Source organism: Geotrypetes seraphini, chromosome 10, assembly GCF_902459505.1.
Source record: "Geotrypetes seraphini chromosome 10, aGeoSer1.1, whole genome shotgun sequence".
Taxonomy (NCBI): Eukaryota; Metazoa; Chordata; class Amphibia; order Gymnophiona; family Dermophiidae; genus Geotrypetes; species Geotrypetes seraphini.
This window is the reverse complement of record NC_047093.1, coordinates 56,050,162-56,069,699: the sequence shown is the minus strand read 5'-3', so window position 1 is coordinate 56,069,699 and position 19,538 is coordinate 56,050,162. Positions and strand designations below refer to the sequence as shown.

The 19,538-nt window shown below is 43.8% G+C and overlaps 1 protein-coding gene across 3 annotated transcripts in view; it reads left to right on the top strand.

The window, feature by feature from the left end:
* Positions 1–19,538, top strand: part of TSC1 (TSC complex subunit 1) — an 83,107-nt gene that overhangs the window by 53,560 nt on the left and 10,009 nt on the right. For 2 of the 3 annotated variants that reach the window (XM_033960235.1, XM_033960234.1), the window contains 11 exons: positions 10,058–10,097; positions 11,176–11,280; positions 11,481–11,537; positions 11,748–12,300; positions 12,542–12,585; positions 12,886–13,052; positions 13,646–13,828; positions 14,506–14,616; positions 15,081–15,203; positions 15,673–15,860; positions 16,409–16,570. In XM_033960235.1, the coding sequence (XP_033816126.1) occupies positions 10,058–10,097; positions 11,176–11,280; positions 11,481–11,537; positions 11,748–12,300; positions 12,542–12,585; positions 12,886–13,052; positions 13,646–13,828; positions 14,506–14,616; positions 15,081–15,203; positions 15,673–15,860; positions 16,409–16,570 (1,733 nt within the window). The remainder of the gene's footprint in view (positions 1–10,057; positions 10,098–11,175; positions 11,281–11,480; positions 11,538–11,747; positions 12,301–12,541; positions 12,586–12,885; positions 13,053–13,645; positions 13,829–14,505; positions 14,617–15,080; positions 15,204–15,672; positions 15,861–16,408; positions 16,571–19,538) is intronic. The other variant, XM_033960236.1, reaches the window with a different exon arrangement.

Below are 19,538 nucleotides of genomic sequence, written 5' to 3'. Positions count from 1 at the left end.
CACTTCCCTCGCAGTGGAGACGTTGTTGGATTATCTTCTTTCTTTGTCTGACTCTGGCCTCAAGTCTACTTCCATCAGAGTCCACCTCAGTGCTATTGCTGCTTTTCATGAGCCAGTTCATGGAAAACTCCTCTCAGCTCATCCCTTGGTGTCCAGATTCATGCGGGGTCTTTTCAATGTGAAACCACCTCTTAAAGCCCCTCCTGTTATCTGGGATCTCAATGTAGTTCTTTCCGCCTTAATGAAGCCTCCTTTTGAACCTTTGGCTACCGCTTCTTTCAAGTTTCTCACTTGGAAGGTACTTTTCCTTATTGCTCTTACCTCTGCCAGGAGGGTCAGAGAGCTACAGATCCACCTTTTACTGTCTTTCATCATGACAAGGTGGTTCTGCGTACACATCCAAAGTTTCTCCCTAAGGTTGTCTCTGAATTCCATCTCAACCAATCTATTGTTCTGCCTGTCTTCTTTCCGAAACCTCACTCGCATTCTGGAGAACAGGCTCTGCATACTTTGGACTGTAAGCGGGCTCTAGCTTACTATTTAGAGTGTACTAAGCCCCACAGATCATCTCCCCAACTCTTTCTGTCCTTTGATCCGAATAAATTAGGACGTCCTGTTACTAAACGTACGTTGTCAAATTGGCTTGCAACGTGCATTTCATTTTGTTATGCTCAGTCCGGACTGACACTGGAAGGTTCTGTCACGGCCCATAGAGTTATAGTTATGGCAGCATCTGTGGCTTTCCTCCGTTCCACGCCTATTGAGGAAATCTGCAAGGCTGCTACATGGTCCTCAGTTCACACTTTTACATCTCACTATTGTCTGGATGCATTCTCCAGATGGGATGGACACTTCGGCCAATCTGTTTTGCAAAATTTGTTTTCCTAATGGCCAACCTTCCCTCCATCCCTCTTTTTGTTAGCTTGGAGGTCACCCATCAGTCAAGAATATGCTGCCTGCTTGTCCTGGAATAAAGCACAGTTACTTCCCGTAAGAGGTGTTATCCAGGGACAGCAGGCAGATATTCTTGCGTCCCACCCACCTCCCCTGGTTGGCTTCTTAGCTGGCTTATCCTAACTGGGGACCGCGCGCCTCTGTCGGGCGGGAAGGCACTCGCGCGTGCGCAGTGCGGCCTGCTAGAACTTTCCAAGTTCTTAGAGTGCAATCACTCTAAAATTGTCCGTACCGGGGCTCCGTCAGTGCCGTCACCCATTAGTCAAGAATATCTGCCTGCTGTCCCTGGATAACACCTGTTACGGTAAGTAACTGTGCTTTATTGTTTGTTTCAATCAATGTGTTTTTTCTTTTTACCCTGATTTTATTGTTTGTAAATCGCATTGGATTAAGATTTTGCGATTAAATCAAATTTTTAAATGAACTTGATAACTTGAAACTTGACTGCATTAGAGAATGACATGGTGACAAAATTCATCATTCTCGTCCCCGTAGATAACTGCGAGAAACAATCCTGTGTCATTCTTTAGTGTCTGTCTCAACTTTGGTCCTTCTACACCAGCATTCTTCAATGCAAGGTTTGAGGGTCAGTGGTTCTGCCCATTCATACTCTTGATTCTTCGCTCTCCCTTTAAAGAATGACATGGAGATGGTTTCCTCTGGTTATCCGTGGGGACGGGAACGGTGATAAATTTTCAGTGTCATTCTCTAGACTGCATCTCATCAGGGAAGGATCATTCTGGTGGCTGCAGATTGGCCTTGCAGACTATGGTACGCAGTTCTGATGCAACCTTGAACTATGGCTTCGGTTGCAGGTGCTCCAAGATCACCTTTCACAGGGTCTTGTATGCATGGAGGATCCAAATTTATTTGCTCTTACAGCATGGCTATTGAACGTGAAGCACTAGAACGCAAAGGATATTCAGTTCAGTTCAGGCTTTCTTTTAGAGAGCCTTTCCTCTAAAATCTCAGAAGAGTCTCCCTTCACACTGTTCTTCTTTATTCTGAAGGTGGTTTCAGGAGGTCCACTTACCTCTACACCAGCTCACATGTTCTAGAAAACGGCACCGCATTTTGAAGCAGTTGGATGTGAGAAGAGTGCTTCTTCGCTATCTGGAAGTCACCAATGAGTTTAGACTCTCAGACCATCTGTTTGTGCTGACTCATTGGACTAAGCAAGGTGTACCTGCTTCCAAAGCCATGATTTTCAGATGGATCCGTATGGCCATTTCGTCAGCTTACATTATCTGTGGGAAACTGTCCTAATTTCTGTTAAGGTGCATTCGACCTGAAGTGTAGCTAGGGCAGTCTCTCTCTCCAGTGTAGAGCTGTGACTTGGTCCACTCTACCCACATTTGCAAAAGGTGTTTTTTTTTTGTTGTTTATTTGTTTGTCTTTTATAGGTTGGACATTGCGTTAAGAGAGAACTCTGCCTTTGGGTCTTCAGTGTTACAGGCTGGCATTTGGCCCACCCTAGATTTCTGGGACTGCTTTTGTATGTCCCACTTGTCCAGAATGACACATCCATTGCACTGGAAAAAAAGATTGTTCTTACCTTGATAATCTTTTCCAGTAGATAGGTGTGTCATTCTGGACTCCCCATCCTGTCCTTTCTGTATTCTATTTATTCTTCTCCAAGTTTGTATCGTGGTTGCCAATATCCATTTGGGTCCTGAAGGATGCTTTATACTATGTTTTAGTGCCTATAGGGATACTACTTGAGCTCCTTTGCTTATGCTAGTACTTAGCTGTTAATTGCTTGTTCCAGTGTTATGTTCGAGCAGAATGGTTTATTTATTTGGTAAATTTTTTTCCCCTTTTTCCCTTCACACTTCGATGGAGCTCTTGCAGGCTTGGGTACTGACCGCAGGTGGCAGCAGAGCTCCTAGTGAAGTAGAGTCACAGAAAAAATCTGGAGTAGATTCTTCTGTATAAGGCTCGCAGCCATGTGGAGAGAACTCGCTTGTCCAGAATGACACCTATCTACTCAAAAAGATATTATCAAGATAAGAACATTAATCCAGTTTTTTAATGAAGCACTCATCGGCTTTCTGGGACTGTCTGCTCAACAAGTGCAGGGGGAGGCTTCTACAAAGCAAAGGCATTTGGAGGGTGTTTTTGAGATGTCGTCATCTCATCCTCATTATACAGATGTCATTTTTTTAATAGATCTACCACAACGCTTCAACTCACTTGTAACTAGCAAAATTAAATCCTAAACAGACAATCTCCACTCAGAACATACTCCACAATCCAAAGGGAATTCTGACTCCACTTTCTCAATATGAGTCAGCGGTATTAGAAATCTTCATTATCCCCCACATTTAGAAAGTGTTAAATTTATATTTTTTAATTATTTTTTCTTATATAAATAATTTTATCCAAAAAGTTTTGTCTCTTATATGTAACTTATTTATATTTAAATGTGGAATTAAAGGTGCATCACTTATCTTAAGTCCTTATCGGTTCCCCTTCCTGACGCGTTTCGGACTCTTTTTCAAGGTCGGGGGAACTGAAAAGCAACACACACACAATAAATTATTCTGCTCTCTTTCCATAATTACATGCACAGTCCCTCAGTCACAAAAGTATATAGTACTTCACTCACCAAGAGATAAGGGTTATCCTAAACCATAATTTTACTGCCACTGGCATCAAAGAAGATGGCTGCGGCGTCTGAGGGAATTGCGCTGGATGTTTCAGTTACAAACTATGGCCCCGTCTGGGCTCAATGAAACCTCGGATTGGATGGCCCAAGTAGACTTTTAAATGTCTTCTAGATTTCCTGTTTAGAATGAATGATTCGGTATGTTGATATGGTTGCTAGGTTACCTTTGATGACGTAGGGGGAGGGCTGTATATATCGCTCTGAACAGACGCCGCGGCCATCTTCTTTGATGCCAGTGGCAGTAAAATTATGGTTTAGGATAACCCTTATCTCTTGGTGAGTGAAGTACTATATACTTTTGTGACTGAGGGACTGTGTATGTAATTATGGAAAGAGAGCAGAATAATTTATTGTGTGTGTGTTGCTTTTCAGTTCCCCCGACCTTGAAAAAGAGTCCGAAACGCGTCAGGAAGGGGAACCGATAAGGACTTAAGATAAGTGATGCACCTTTAATTCCACATTTAAATATAAATAAGTTACATATAAGAGACAAATAAGAGACAAAACTTTTTGGATAAAATTATTTATATAAGAAAAAATAATTAAAAAATATAAATTTAACACTTTCCAAATGTGGGGGATAATGAAGATTTCCAATACCGCTGACTCATATTAAGAAAGTGGAGTCAGAATTCCCTTTGGATTGTGGAGTATGTTCTGAGTGGAGATTGTCTGTTTAGGATTTAATTTTTTTAATAGGGCATGTAGAGCTGTCCAATTCAGGAAAAAAAAAGTTTTCAATTTTGCCAATTGGATCTTTTTTTCGATATGATTTGCTTTCTATGATATAGCTTTAAAATAGCTGGTGCATTTATTTTACAACCTCTTCACTCACCCCACCCCCCTTTACCCGCTCCAACCCTATGCTGGCACTGTCAAATGTAAACAAAACAGTTGTGTCTTAGCTCTCACTCACTGTCTTAGCAGCTATAGCGGGATATACACTTCAAATCTGACATTGTAATCACAAAATGGAAAATCCATTTTCTACCTTTTTGTTGTGTAGTCATTTTATTCAAATCATGTTGGTCCTAGGCTCTGGTTTCTGCTGTTAACTTGCTTGTCAGGGTCTCCTACTCATTTGACACTTTCTGCTTTCTTTGTGCTCATCTATCTGTCTCTGTACCTTCCCTTCTCTCTCCTCCTGCAGGTCCAGCACCCCCACAGGATCCAGTCTCTTCTACCTGTTCCCTCTTATGTCCTTCTGTGCCTCAGCCAGCCTGCACCAGCTCATGTGGCCAGCACCTTCTCTTCGAAACTTTCAATATAATGAAAGGAATAGATTTACTAAATAAAGACAGGTTGTTCACCCTCTCCAAAGTAGAGAGAATGAGAGGGCACTCTAAAGTTAAAAAGGGGATAGATTCCGTACAAACATAAGGAAGTTCTTCCTCACCCAGAGAGTAGTAGAAATTTGGAACGCTCTTCCGGAGACTGTTATAGGGGAAAACACCCTCCAGGGATTCAAGACAAAGTTAGATAAGTTCCTGCTGAACCAGAACATATGCAAGTAAGGCTAGTCTCAGTTAGGCACTGGCCTTTTGACCTAAGGGCCACCGCGGAAGCGGACTGCTGGGCACAATGGACCAGTGGTCTGACCCAGCAGCGGCAATTCTTATGTTCCCTTCTCTCCAGCTCATATGGCCAGCACTATCTTCCCTACACACACACCCCACACACCGTTTAGGGCCTTCCTTCCAGCTTTCAACTCCTCCCCCTCAATCCATCAGTGGCAGTGCCCACTCCCCCTCCCCACACATGGGTCCAATGGCAAAAGCAGCACTTAGTATACCAGATGTTCCTATGTCGTGAAACAAGAAGTTACGTCAAAAGGAAGGACTCGGGCACAGAGAAAACCTAAGAGCAGGCCTGAATTGGTGAGGTCTTCTTCCCCCCGCCCCCAATATGAATCAATTTCTGCCAAACTGAATTGGTGAATCAATTTTGAATTCTGAATCGGGTAGCACTAATAACCAGCAGTCCATCGGGGAGGGGGAGGAAACAAACATTTCCTATCCCTTCTCCCCACATTAGGTATCTACCTTTGCTGGTGGAGATGCTGAAGCCTTGCCAGTTGAAGAAATCCACTGTCTTGAGTGCTGCCTCAAGAGCAGGGAAGTCAGCAGTGCCTCCAGCCGCCAATGCCAGCACTCCTCGAGCATGCTCAGTTCATGCACATGACAATGGCTGAAAGCACGCCACTGACTTCCTTGCTCAAGAGGTAGTATAAGAAAGAAGGAGGTAACTTGGGCAGCAGATGTCTTCTACTGATGGGCTTCTGCTACCCCACCAACCGTTTAACAGGTACTGCTGCTTTGGAAGGGCCTAGGCCTTCAAAGCCCCCCCTTCCCCAAAATATCTTCCTTCTCCCAACTCCAAGTCTCTCCCTTCCTTCCTTGTTGGTCTTGCCCCTGTATTCTCGATTCCTTCTCTATCCCTCCCCTCTTGGATCCAACACAGCTGATCTCCCTACCCCGCATCCAGCCTACTTTTGGAATCCAGTCTGACTTGTACTGAACCTTTCCCTCTGACCCAGCTCATTCCTTCCGACACAAATTTGTTTTCAGAAGGGGTGGGGCTGGTGCAGGCCGCAAACAACCTTTCTGTACAGCTTCTGCTGGTCTGCAGAGTTGAAGACTGGCTTCCAAAGATTAGGGAGGGGGGCAAGGGGCAATGCAGCTGTGTTTGGTCCAGGGGGGTAAAGGGAGGTAGAAAGTAAGTGATTTTTAACTTGCATCCCTAGTGTTTTTGTTTCTTTGGGGTTTTTTTTTATATTTCTTCCCCTGACTTTCAGGCTTCCTCCTCCTAATCCTAAAATGACTAGCACCAAAAAGCTGCCCAAGTCCTTCCCCGGTCCATGAAGCTATGCAGGAACCTTATTATGGCTTAATAGTTGCTCCGGATGCTAGTCTAAAAGTGATTTGGGCTATGTCCCACCTTTATCCTATTTCTCAGGATGAGCTTAAGTAATTTTAACTGCCCAAGGTAGATTTTAGTAGCTGTGCAGACAAAAAGAAGCTATCTTTCCCGTGTAAGTGGGGATAGCTTTGAAAGATGTTCAAGACCAGAAAATTTGTCTCTCCTTATGCTGCAGTTCTTACGCAGTCAGGGTTTGACATAGCTTGGTTCAGCAAAATGAATGAATTTACTAGAGCTGATTCTCTAGTGTTTCTAAATATTGAGACACTTAAGATTTTTTGACTGATTCTTTATGATCTTATCAGGGCATCTGCCAGGCAAATGGCTTAGGCAGACAAGGATAGGCATGAATTGTGGCTGTGGATGCTGCCTCCAAGCAGTGCCTTACAAAAACTTCCCTTTAGGGGAGAACTTTTCTTTTGGAGAAGCTAATCATGTTTAGGAGACTCGAGTCATAGCATTTTACCCAAGGATAAGTCTAAGGGTTCTTAGAGATCAAAGCAGCTGTGGCCTTACTTAAAGGACTCTAAGCCCTGTCCACTTCCTTTCAGAGACCCAAGTATCGGCAAAAGCACTCTTTATCACTTTGCCAAGCAATCTTAACTCAGGCCACCAGATCCTTTCGCCCCTCATGATAATGAGTACAGTTTCACTCTTCGGCAGAAGTGATAGGTCGCTTATCTCATTTTTGCAAAGAGTGGGCCAAAATCACATAATGGGTTCTAGATTTTATTGGAGAAGGTTACCCTGAAATCTGTTTTTCTAGTGGGAATAGCCTCAGCACGTAGAACTGAGAGTTCTTACCTTGTAGAGATCCACTCCTCCTCTTTGCAGAGACCAAGTTGTCTCTTGTACCTAAAGTGAACTTGTCCTTTTCCCTGAATCAACTATCTTTCTTCTTTTTGGGAAGGAGCTTACAGGAAGGATTTTCATTTGCTGTACTTCTGGCTACTCAACATGTACTTCTCCAGTACCTTCAGGTCACAAATAACTTGACATTCAGATCAACTTTTTGTTCTCATGGCAGGACCAAACCAGGGTGATGCCACCTCTTAAGTAACTATTGTTATCCCAGGACAAGCAGGCAGCATATTCTTGACTGATGGGTGACGGCACCGACGGAGCCCCGGTACGGACAATTTTAGAGTGATTGCACTCTAAGAACTTGGAAAGTTCTAGCAGGCCGCACCGCGCACGCGCGAGTGCCTTCCTGCCCGACGGAGGCGCGCGGTCCCCAGTAGTTTCTTAGTTTCCGCGGAGCTAAGAAGACGCATCCTTTTCAACGGCTGTTGAAAAGCATTTTTTCTTCTCTTCCCGCTCACGTAATCTTCAGGAAATCTTTTTTCCTTTTTCCTTTTGTTCTTTTTTTGATTTAAAAAAAAAAAACTAAGTTTTTTTCGGTTCACCCCGGCGGGGCCTGTTGCCACCATCGAGGCCTCGGCCTTCGATTTGGCAGAAGCCGTTTTCACGTTCATGCCCCCCCATCCCGGGTTTAAGAAGTGCCAGCGGTGTGCACGGCCCATTTCTCTCACCGACCTGCACAACTGGTGCTTACAGTGTCTGGGTCCAGACCATCGGGCGTCCACCTGCACCCGCTGTGCCACTTTAAAAAAACGGACTTTGAAAAACCGTCAAATCCAACAACGGTTGTTATTCAGTGCCGATATGTCTGAATCTACGGCACCGACATCGGCCCTGTCTCAGTCGGCACCCACCTCGTCGACACCACGCCGACGTCGCATCCTTCAGGTAAGCCGGCTAAGAAGCCTTCCCTGCTGGAGCGTCCTCCGGTCTCAGTAGCAGCGAGCCCAGTCCTGCCGACCTTGAGGCGCCCGCGGAAGCGCTCCGCCCCAATTGAGGTAAGCCCCTCGACCTCGGGTTCCTCCTCCTCGGGGCGTCGAGCGGCACCGCAGGTACCGCAGAAGAAAAAAGCAGTACCGGTGCCTTCGCTGGATGAGCAAATTGCTGCCGTCCTGCAGGTGCAACTTAAGGAGCAGTTGCAACAGCTCCTTCCTGCGCTATTGACACCGACCCTTCCAGTCCCGGTCCGGTCTGAGCCACCGGTACCGACAGTGGAGCAGCCTCTATTGTCCGTGTCCACTTTGTCTGTCCCGGTACATTCTGCTTCTTCGGTATCCATGCCGATCCTGGCACCGGAACCGAGGGCTCTACACCAGGCTGTGCAAACTTCGGCACCGATACAGCCCTTAACATCTCCCGGTACCGCTTCTCTGAGGTCAGGTAAGTCGATACACAAAACCCGACACCTGGAACCCTCCACACCGGAGTCCCGGGATCGCAGCTTCCAAGTTAGGGATCCTGATCTGTGGGGTGACTCCGAAGAGCCTCTTCTCTCTGAGGGGGAGTGTTCATCTGGTGATGAGGATCCTTCTGTTTTAGATCCATCCTCTAAGCCAGATGCTACCTCTTTCACCTCCTTTTTGAAAGAGATGTGTGAATCTCTTTCTATTCCCTTGGAGGCTGAGTCCAAAAAATCCAAAGCGTTCCTTGATGCACTGGATTTTGATCAGCCTCCAAGGGAATTTCTGAAATTACCCCTCCACGATATCTTGAGAGAGACTTTTTACAAGCTGGCTTATCCTAACTGGGGACTGCGCGCCTCCGTCGGGCGGGAAGGCACTCGCGCGTGCGCGGTGCGGCCTGCTAGAACTTTCCAAGTTCTTAGAGTGCATTCACTTTAAAATTGTCCGTACCGGGGCTCCGTCGGTGCCGTCACCCATCAGTCAAGAATATGGATAACACCTGTTACGGTAAGTAACTGTGCTCTCACTGGAATAAGGAAGCTATAGCTTTGGCTTATTCTTTCTGCGAGAGGTCTATCGCCCTCTTGGGCAGAATCTCATGCTTATTCTTCTGAAGAAATGTGTAGATCTGTGACATGATCTCCTTGCATACATTGTCAAGATACTATCACCTGGATATTTTGGCCAAATCCCAAGCTTCCTGTAGCGCATCAGTTCTTTCTGGTTCCCATCATGTTTGAGGTCTGCTTTGCTACCTCCCACAAGTATCTGGATTCATCTGCTTTGATAAGGCAGGAAAATTTTTTTTTTTTCTCTTAATCAAAGTAGATACATTGAGTCCACCTTACGTCAGTGATCATCTGTTGGTTTTATTTATTGTCTGTTTCTCTGTTTGGGTTTTTTGGCTTGCTGCTGTGGTTTCAATTGTAATCCTGTTCATTTTATTGCTGTGAGGAAGGAAAATGTCTCTAATTTTTCCTTCTGCTTTATGAGGAATACTGATGAGCATATCATTCTAAATGAAAGCCCCTAAAGTGAATTCTATCTCCACTTGCTGGTAGATGGACATAACCCACAAGTCTCTATATTCATCTACTTGATTCACCCCTGCTAATTCATCTGTGATATCCTGTCCTTCTGTACAAGGCTCTGCTAGTGCATGCTGTGCTTATTTCTGAAGTAGTGTTCTCTGTGACTTGAACTTTTTGTGACAGTTGTCTGCTGTTTTTTTGGTTTTGGTTTTTTTTCCCAGGAAGAGAGGCCATCACTATCCAGACAACAAAGCGTTACAGGTAGGGAAATTTTTCTTGGTTACCTAGCAAAATGGATGTGAAATGAAGACTTACTTGTATAGGGTTTTCTAGCACTTGTGTTTAACTTCTGCATTATAACTGTCAGACACAGAATGCTTTCTCACTTATTTTGTGAAGCTGTTGTATCGTTTGATAGGCTTTCCTATTTTTTTTTCCTCAGTTCTGAACATATGCCTTGAAAGGTAGACTAAAAGGGAGAACCAGAAACATGTCAAAAGTAGCTGGGATATGCTCTGTATTATGGGACAACTCGAAGTAAATGCATATAAAGTAATATCTGTTGTAATGTGTGTTTTTTTTAATGGAAATTGCTTAGATTTAAGTGGTTGATAAATTTTAAAAATAAGTATGAATGTTCTGGCATGTGTGCTGATGTTATATGGAGCTAGTAGTGCCAATAATAAAGGCCTGTACTAAAGGCAAAAACTTCAAGGTCTGCTATGCAAACTGGGAATAAAATAGAGAATTTACTAATCTTTCAGCCAAGCAAACTTTTTAGTGGTGTCGTTATCAGATTATTAAAATTCTATTGTAATGTTTAGCAAAGTTGTGTGTGTTTTGTGGTCATTTGAGATTTTAACAGGCTGAATGTTTACACATCCACTAGGTGGTTTTTATCAAGAGGAACAAGTTCTGAATGTTTTAGGACAGGTTTAATGGATATGTTATGTTGATGGTGCTCACTGGATCTGAGAGTATATCATTGCAGGCTGCTTTAATAGTGTGCCCTAACTCTATGGTTTTAATTGTCTTGTGTTAATGGAGCTTTCTTGTGATTATTTGTTTCATATGTAACATACCTTGAGAAACTTAGATGGGCAGAGCAGAAATTTTATAGAGTAGGCTGAGCAACCTTGTAGACCTGGCTTTCTGCTAGTCCCTATTAGGACAATACTGCATATTGAGGCTGTGTTCATCTTTAGAACTTGATCATGGCCTTTTCCTCCAAGCTCTTATACTTGTAAAGCTAAATTTTATGGGAAGCATTTTAGTAGGGCTCTGCTTGACTAATCAATGTAAAATGTACATTGCAACAAATTTATCTTTTTTTTCTCAGAGGAACTGACTGGAGGCATAAAAACTGTCTCCTTGCATGAACTTCCTGAAGTTATAGAGGGTCTGATCTCTGAACAGGACAGCAGTGAGAAGGACAAAGAGGAAGGTGAGGACTGATGAAGTGTGCAGTTTAGGTCCTTTTTTGTTTGTTTGTTTTTTTGGACAGATGCAAATGGAAGGGGTTTTGTTACCTCTCGTAATTTGCATTCATTGCTATTTTAAGGGAGCATTACTATAACTGCTGTGCTTTGAGCTTGACTGCTGAATGGCTCTGTTAGCATGCCATGTGTCTTAATTTCCTTCCAGGCATTAGAAAAGGGACATTTGTTGCTGTTTGTACTGAACAGTCGGGTCGTGTTCCAGGTAAACCCTGTGTCTTGAGCACTGCACTTGGTTTTAGGGTTTGAGGCACAGTGGTGTGGAGTAGGTGAAACACTTTCTTTTTACAAATAGACCCAAAAACCTGGGGATGTCTGGTGTGACAACCTGTAGCAGACATAGCTGAGGTAAATCCCTAAAGTAACTGTACATCTTTTATTTTTGTTTGCTTGCCTTCACATTGCAATCTGGAAGCTGCCATTTCAAAAGAGCTATCTGAAATAACCACTACAGATAGGGAGCATGTGTCTCCACGAGGAGGATTCGACTCTCCTTTCTATAAGAAAGAGGAAAACCTGAAGAAATCCCACTCTGCAAGCTCTGCTGGTCAAGAACCGAGCATGGATCAGCCTACAACCCCTTTACTAGATGGATCCGGGGACATGCCTAAGCAAGCTTTTACTCCTATTGAATCGGCCAGCAAGTACCGGGGTGACGGTACTGCTGAATGCCAGGAAGGTGCTGGTGTTCTTGAAATGACCACAGAGATCGTGACTCCCAGTCCTTGTAAAATTCCCATAGAAGGGAAGGTGGTCAGTAACAATACGTTCCCATATGAGCACCTCTTTGAGCTGGCGTTTCCAAAGACTGCCAGTGTGTTTGTGAGCAGGAAGACGGATGACTTGCTCAAGAAAGTGAAGAGAAATGAGCAAGAGGGTGAGGAGAGAGCAACTTCTCTCTCCCCAGCAGAAGTTCTGGACCGATTGATCCAGCTTGGAGCTGATGCCCATGATAAGGAACTGAACAAGTAAGGGTTTTGTTTTTTGTTTTTTTGTTGGCTTTTTTTAAGACTTTTTTCTTTTTTAGATTTTCAGTTTGGTTTCTAATTTCCAGTAATCATCCTTAATGTCTTTGTTTAGATGTTTTGGTAAGCTTAATAGTCTCCAAATATAGTAGCTGGATTAATGTGCAGCGCTTAGTGTTGAATCATAAGGCAATATTAAAATAAAACAAAAAATAAACTGTCTTGCCTGTTTTTTTATTTCCAGATTGTCATTGCCCAGTAAATCTGCTGACTGGACTCATTTTGGAGGTAAATGCCATTAGTTTTCAGTTTGCTTTGAAGTTTTAAAATTCTGCAGTGTTGGTGAATCTAAATTCTATAACACTTACTAAATTTGTCCCAACCCCTTATCGTCTCTCCTCCCCACCCAACCCCCAACTTCTTTGTGGGCTGGGTTTCTATGGAAGATAGGCTTTCTACTACATTCAGTCCTAATACTACTGTTGCTTTCATAGCAAAGCTCCATTCTTGGTGACGATTGGTTGTATGAAAAGGCATCTCGTGAAACAGTCTAATCACTAAAGCCCCCAACCCTCCTCCCTGGTACAGGTTCTCCTCCATCAGATGAGATTCACACGCTGAGGAACCAGCTGATTCTGCTGCACAACCAGGTGCTGTATGAGCGCTTCAAGAGGCAGCAGCATGCCCTGCGCAACCGTCGGCTTCTGCGCAAGGTTATCAGAGTGAGCTCCCTGGAAGAGCAGAATGCAGCCATGGTGAGGCAGGGGCAGGAAGGGGAGGTGGGAAGTCAAATTGACCTTTGGTTCTTGAAACAGGATTAATGTTTAATGCAGTCATGTAAAGTGATTTGAGATTGTCTGACCTTTTTTTTTATTTCAAATGTTAGTTGTAATAAAAGGTATGTCTGGTATAACAAGTTTACACTTTTGACAGGCAGATTTTGGTGTGTTTTAGTTGGGTGTTTGTTTTTTGTGGGGTGTTTTTTTTGGGTGGGTTGACATGTAGTAGGCTTTGCAGTGTCAGGTCATGTTGAGCAATTATATGCAAATTTTTTAAATTAAACGTAACAGAAGAGATCAAATATCCTCTTATACAAGTTTAATATTTATTTTTGTTCATTCATATGGATTAACATGGCAGTCATACTGATTTAACAAATATGTGGTTATGGTTTGTTTCATAATTGTATACAGGGTACAAGCAAGAACCTTGGGTAAATTCTAGAACATGCAGAATTTGCTTGCAGTGAAAAATATGACCTGCCTTTCTGAGATGTTTGCATGACAGCATACCAACTAGAGGTTCGAGGCAGGCTGGCTGGCTGATCAAGTGATATCCTTTTTAACAGAAAGATCAGCTGAAACTGCAGGAGATGGATATCCAGTCTTTGAAGGCAAGTCTGCATACGGAACAGGCCCGGTGCCAGCAGTTACAGGATGAACGCAACGCGGAAGTAACTCATCTGCATGGTCAGATCCGCCAACTGCAGCATGACCGGGAAGAGTTCTATAACCAGAGTCAGGAGCTGCAGGTAGGGGACAAATCTAGCAGCAAGTGGGACCTAAAATTAGCTTAGATTTTGTCAGCGTCTCTGCTGTGCTGGAGCCTGATCTGTCTGTAAGGAGATTCATTCTGAATAGTGAATGCACTGTTGCATACCTCCCATTTCTCTTAAGGAACATGATTTTACTATAAATATTAAAAGCTGGGGTGTGATATCTTTTGGTCAGGTTTCAGGGGCTGGGTTCTTCATTGGTGCTCACTCTCACGATCCTTCCTGACAACCGACTTGCATAATTTCATCTAGTTTTATGGAGTCTATACCTGTATAGTGACATTGCAATGCACTTTTTAAATATGAAATATTAAAGTAGGTAAATAATTCCCCCCCACTTCCTTTTGCAGAGCTGCGTTAGGCTTTTACTGCTGGTCACGGTGATATTGGCTCCAATGCTCTTAGGAATTCTGAGTGTCAGAACTAATACTGCCAAGGCCGGCTTCTTTTTTTTTTTAAATTTATTTTTAAAAGTATAATGCGGCTTCGTATAAGGGAGCTGGGGTTAAATGGTTATAGCACTCTAAAATAGCCAATTCCCTTACTAGTGAACCAGGTGAACTCATTGCTTCCTGAAGCTAATGCATTTCCATACTGGTCTGTTTTTTGTTGGTTTGTTTTGTTATTTGTGTTTTTGCCTTGTTTTCTGGCAGACTAAACTGGAGGACTGTCGAAATATGATAGCCGAGCTGCGGTTAGAACTTAAACAGGCTAATAACAAGGTGTGCCACACAGAGTTGCGACTCAGCCAGGTCTCTCAGAAGGTGAGATGTGCCATCCAGGGCCTGGGTAACCATAGGCTTCAGCGGTGCTTTGTAACAAGCTGTCATAATGGATTTCTCTTGTGGAGCAAAATCCATCCCAAGATGGATCTTCTGTGGTTGGGATACTGACCATGTGACCTTTCTGAGATACTAGCATTTGAGGTTAATGACATGTATTTGAAATGAATCTTTCCACTTTTCTAGCTGGATGGGGTTGTTGCTTTTTGGGTTTTGGGTGGTTGGTTTTTTAGTGGGTTGTTTATAATTGGTTTATCTAAGGCTAAATTTTGATAATATGCATTGATCAAAAGGGTACTTGTTCCTGTGGCTTTAATGCAGCACCCTTAGACTTCAGATGGTTTCTAGCTTTGGCCTCCTGTGCTGAAACCTAGCTGCTGCTGATCTTTTGGTTTTGAAAGTTTTGTTAAAATTTGAGCTCTAAGTTGACTTGTTTTTTTTCCTAGCTGTCTAACAGTGAGTCTGTGCAGCAACAGATGGAGTTCCTGAACAGACAGCTGTTGGTTCTTGGTGAAGTCAATGAGTTGTATCTGGAACAGCTGCAGCATAAACACACAAACACCACAAAGGTAGGAAGGCTCAAGCTGTAGGTCCATCACTTGTTCATGTGCCATGATTCTAGATACACATGTCCATGGCAGAATCTCAGCAAGAAATGGTGTCAACCTTCATATGACATGCTTGCTTTTCCGGTATTGAACTTCCTCTCATGCAACTCCTGACAGTGCAGCATTTTTGCCCTATTAAATTGATGAGGTATAAATTTGTGTTCCTTAACTGCACAAACATTCTGTGGGATTTAAGGACAAGCAGATCTAATTGGAGCCCTACCTTAGCTAAATGTTCACTGCCTCCAAAGAGGAAAGACACTGCAGAAGTTCAATTCTCACACAATACTTTTAATATAGATTTACAGAACTGTACAGAGTAACTTCTTTTCTGAGGCAGGGTCAGGTAAGCTACTAAAACAGAATAAACCCCTCAGAAGCAGCAACAAACCTTTGGCATATCTACAGTGGTGTCTTGCTGTTCCTCTAGGAAATGGAAGTCTTGCAGGCTGCCTGCCGGAAGGATTTGGAGAGAGCACTGACTTGCCTTAGTCAGCAAAGTCAGCGCTTAGAGAGCTCCCAGAAACGGATTATAGAAGTGGAAGCGCAGCTGGCCAAGAAAGAGATTCTGCTCCTAGAGCAGAAGAAATATTTGGAGGATGTAAAGATCTCAGCCAGGTGAATCTTGTGGTTTTATAAAGGTTTTTTTTTTTAACATGAGAATTGTCAAAATTGTTGGATTCCCCCCTCAAAATCAGATTGTCCTGTCTGTTGGAAACTGTTGCTAGAGAAATCCATTCAGGGTGTTAGCTGCCGAGAATCAAATCGTTTTACAAACACATTTGTAAGTTTACATCTATTTTTTTTCCATGTGTAACTTTGCATTTGTAAAGCTGATCAGAAAAATTATGCAAAATAACTGAAAAATCTTGGAAATCCAGGTCCTGTTTTTTTGCTATGAGAATTGCACACAAGTTTGCATGATGTCAGCAATTTGGTGCAAACTTAGGTCAATCTTCTCTTCCTCTCACCACATTTTGAGAAACAGAAAATGATTGAAGACCATAGCTTTTTTTTTTTTTGTATTTGCAAAAGATTCTGCACCTAATTTCTTACATTTTCTAAGTGAAAAGGTCAACTGTCCTCTATTTATAGCAAAGGCTTCATGATGCCACATAGCCACATGAACAGCCTGGCTAACTATTTGTTACTGCATCTGTTCATAGAGGGCAGTTACAAGCACTGGAAGACCGATACAAGGCCCAGAAGAGGATTACCCAGGCTTTTGAAATGAAGATCCTGGCCCTGTACAGTCAGATGGAGAGAGAGTCCTGGCTGAGGAATCCCAGTGAGGAGACTGCAGAAGTGGCTGAGGCCATGGAGGAACGGTGAGAATAAGGGTTTGGGAACACACTGGGCCTCATCTAATGAACAAAGGCTTGATTTCTCTGTACTACGATGGTGTAGCTGCCATGTTGTTGTAATGCAGAGCCTCGGACATGTTTTCTTCCACTAATTTGGTTCACAAGTTGAATGCTAGATCAACCAGTTGCTTGTTGAGTATAGGTCCCTTGATACAGAATATTCAGAACATTGGAAACAGCTCAAAACGCCACAAATTTTTTAAAGCTTTATAAGTAAATTCTCACAATCCCTTACTAGAGGATACTGTCTAGAACCTGCAGTGTATTGTGAAACGGGTTTTATTGAAGTTCTTAACTTCAGGAGATGAATTTGGGCTTCTGATGCAGGAATATGGTGTGGTTGTGTAGAGACTTTTGTGTGTTAACCTCTGATCCACTGTTCTTTCAACTACATCCTGTGGATCACACTGCCTTTATGTTAAGTTAAAAATTTTGGCCACCAAATCATCACTAAAGCCTGAAAGGCCTGGATTTTGTATACAGTGCTGTTATCAGTAGCAGCCATGGATCACATGTCAACCACACCACGGCGCTGTATACAGAATCGCACCTCTAGGACAGATAGGCGCCAGAAATGTAGGCCAGGGGTTTGTTTTTTTGTGGGTTTTTTTGTGTTTGTTTTTTTTTTTTAGGCCTACATTTCCGGTGCTTATCTATGCCTTGAATCATGCCTACTATTTATGTCTTATAGCACTGAAAGGCTTACACAGCACTGTACATTTTGACGGTCCCTGCTCAGAAGAGCGTACAGTCTAACTTGGACATACACGACATATAGGGTTGGGGATGCAGAACCCAAGGTGAAAGGAGTTAGGAGTTGGAAGCACTAAGAGGTGGGCTTTTAACTGAGCCTTGAACACTGCTAGAGACAGAGCCCGCCATAGGAATTCGGGCAGCTTGGTCCAAGTATACGACGCAGCAAAACAAGACTGAGTCTGGAGTTGGCAGTTGAGAAGGGCACAGATAGGGAGGGACTTACCAGCTGAGAGGAACTCACGAAAGGGGGGGGACATAGGAGGAGACAAGTGAAGAGAGAGAGTGAGGGGCAGCAGTGCATTAGTAGGTCAGTAAGAGGAGTTTGAATTGTAGTCTGAAACGGATGGGAAAACAATGAAGTGACTTTAAGAGAGGGGTAACATGAGTATAGCGGCTCTCCTGGAATGTGAGTTGTGCAGCTGAATTCTGGACAGATTGGAGAGGAGTGAGATGGCTAAGTGGAAGGCCTGAGGTTAGCGAGTTGCAGTAATCTAAGGTGATGAAAGTGTTTTGGTAATGTGCTTGGAGAAGAAGGGTCAGATTTTGGTAATATAGAGGAAGAAGTGGTAGGAAGTGCCTAACACCACTTCCATTGTTAATAATGTCCTAGCACTCAGGGAACGGGTCCAATCTTTTTTGAGGCTAGAGTAACAGACACGGAGTTGCTAAGGAAGACACAGAGGTACATAGAGAGCTACAGGGATGTTGTAGAAAAGTCCCACTTCAGTCTAGCGGCCTCTGTGCTGTCTCGGAGGAGGAAGCTCTTCTTAAGGGAGAGCATCACCCTGGAGATGTAGGAGGCAACCCTGTAGCCAGGACCTACCCACTAGGAGATGCAATGTCCTCTTACACCAAGGATGTGTCTCCAGGGGCTTCTGCCCAAGAGGGAAGGGTTAGGACAACCATTATAGCGGGAGATTCGATCATTAGGCTTGTAGATAGCTGGGTGGCTGGTGAAAGTAAGGATTGCTTGGCTACTTGCTAGCCTGGTACGAAGGTGGCAGATCTCGTGCATCACTTAGATAAGATTTTAGACAGTGCTGGGGAGGAACCTGTTGGTATGTGTGGATACCAGTGACATAGGGAAATGTGGTAGGGAGGTTCTGGGAACGAAATTTAGGCTCTTAGGTAGGAAGTTAAAATTCAGAACCTCCAGGATAGCATTTTCAGAAGTGCTCCCTGTACCACACGCAAGTCCCAAAAGATGGGATGGGAATAACTAGTGAGAGAATTGAATTTGCTGATGACACAAAGTTGTTAAATCACAAGAGGATTGTGAAAAATTGCAAGAGGTCCTTGTGAGATTGGAAGACTGGACAGATGACACTTAATGTGAGCAAGTGCAAAGTGAGGAGGAGACCCAACAAAACCCGGAGGAAGGTCTAGCGGACTGCGCCACTGACATAGACCTGAGACCAAAGAGACAGTTGAAGAAGGGGAGATCTGCTATCGTGGTGGGGGACTCAATCCTGAGAGGAGTGGACAGTCACATAGCTGGAGGGAGAGAGGACCGACTAGTGACATGTCTCCCAGGAGCAAGGACAAAGGACATCATCGACAAAATTGAGAGGATCCTGGAAGGGGCCGAGACGGAGGAGATAGCTGTAGTAATCCATGTTGGAACTACAACAGGACTGCACTAGCTGATCAGTTCAGGATCCTGGGGAGGAAACTGAAACTGAGGGCAAGGAAGATAGCCTTCTCAGAGATCCTGCCAGTACCTAGAGCGGACGCAGGGAGGCAGAGTGAACTACAAGCAATAAACAGTTGGCTCAGGAGATGGTGCGAGGAGGAGGGTTTCCTTTTTGTTCGGAACTGGACAACTTTCTTGGGAAAGAATAAGCTCTACAGGAGAGACGGACTGCACCTGAGCACGACTGGGACGAGGATGCTGGCACGCAACGTCCAGAGCGTCATAGATTTGGCTTTAAACTGAGAAAGAGGGGAAAGCCGACAGTCGATCTGACACATCGGACAAAAGTATCAAATAAGGATACTGGGCAAGGACATTGTAAAAGAGGGCTTGGGACTGAGTGGGAATTTTTGGATGCAACACAGGGGCCCAGGGCCAAGGACATGAGCAAGGACATTGTAATAAGGGGATCGGGACTGAGTGGGATATTTTGGGAAAAGGTCCTAAGGATGCAATGCAGATGCACAGGGCCAAGGACAATAA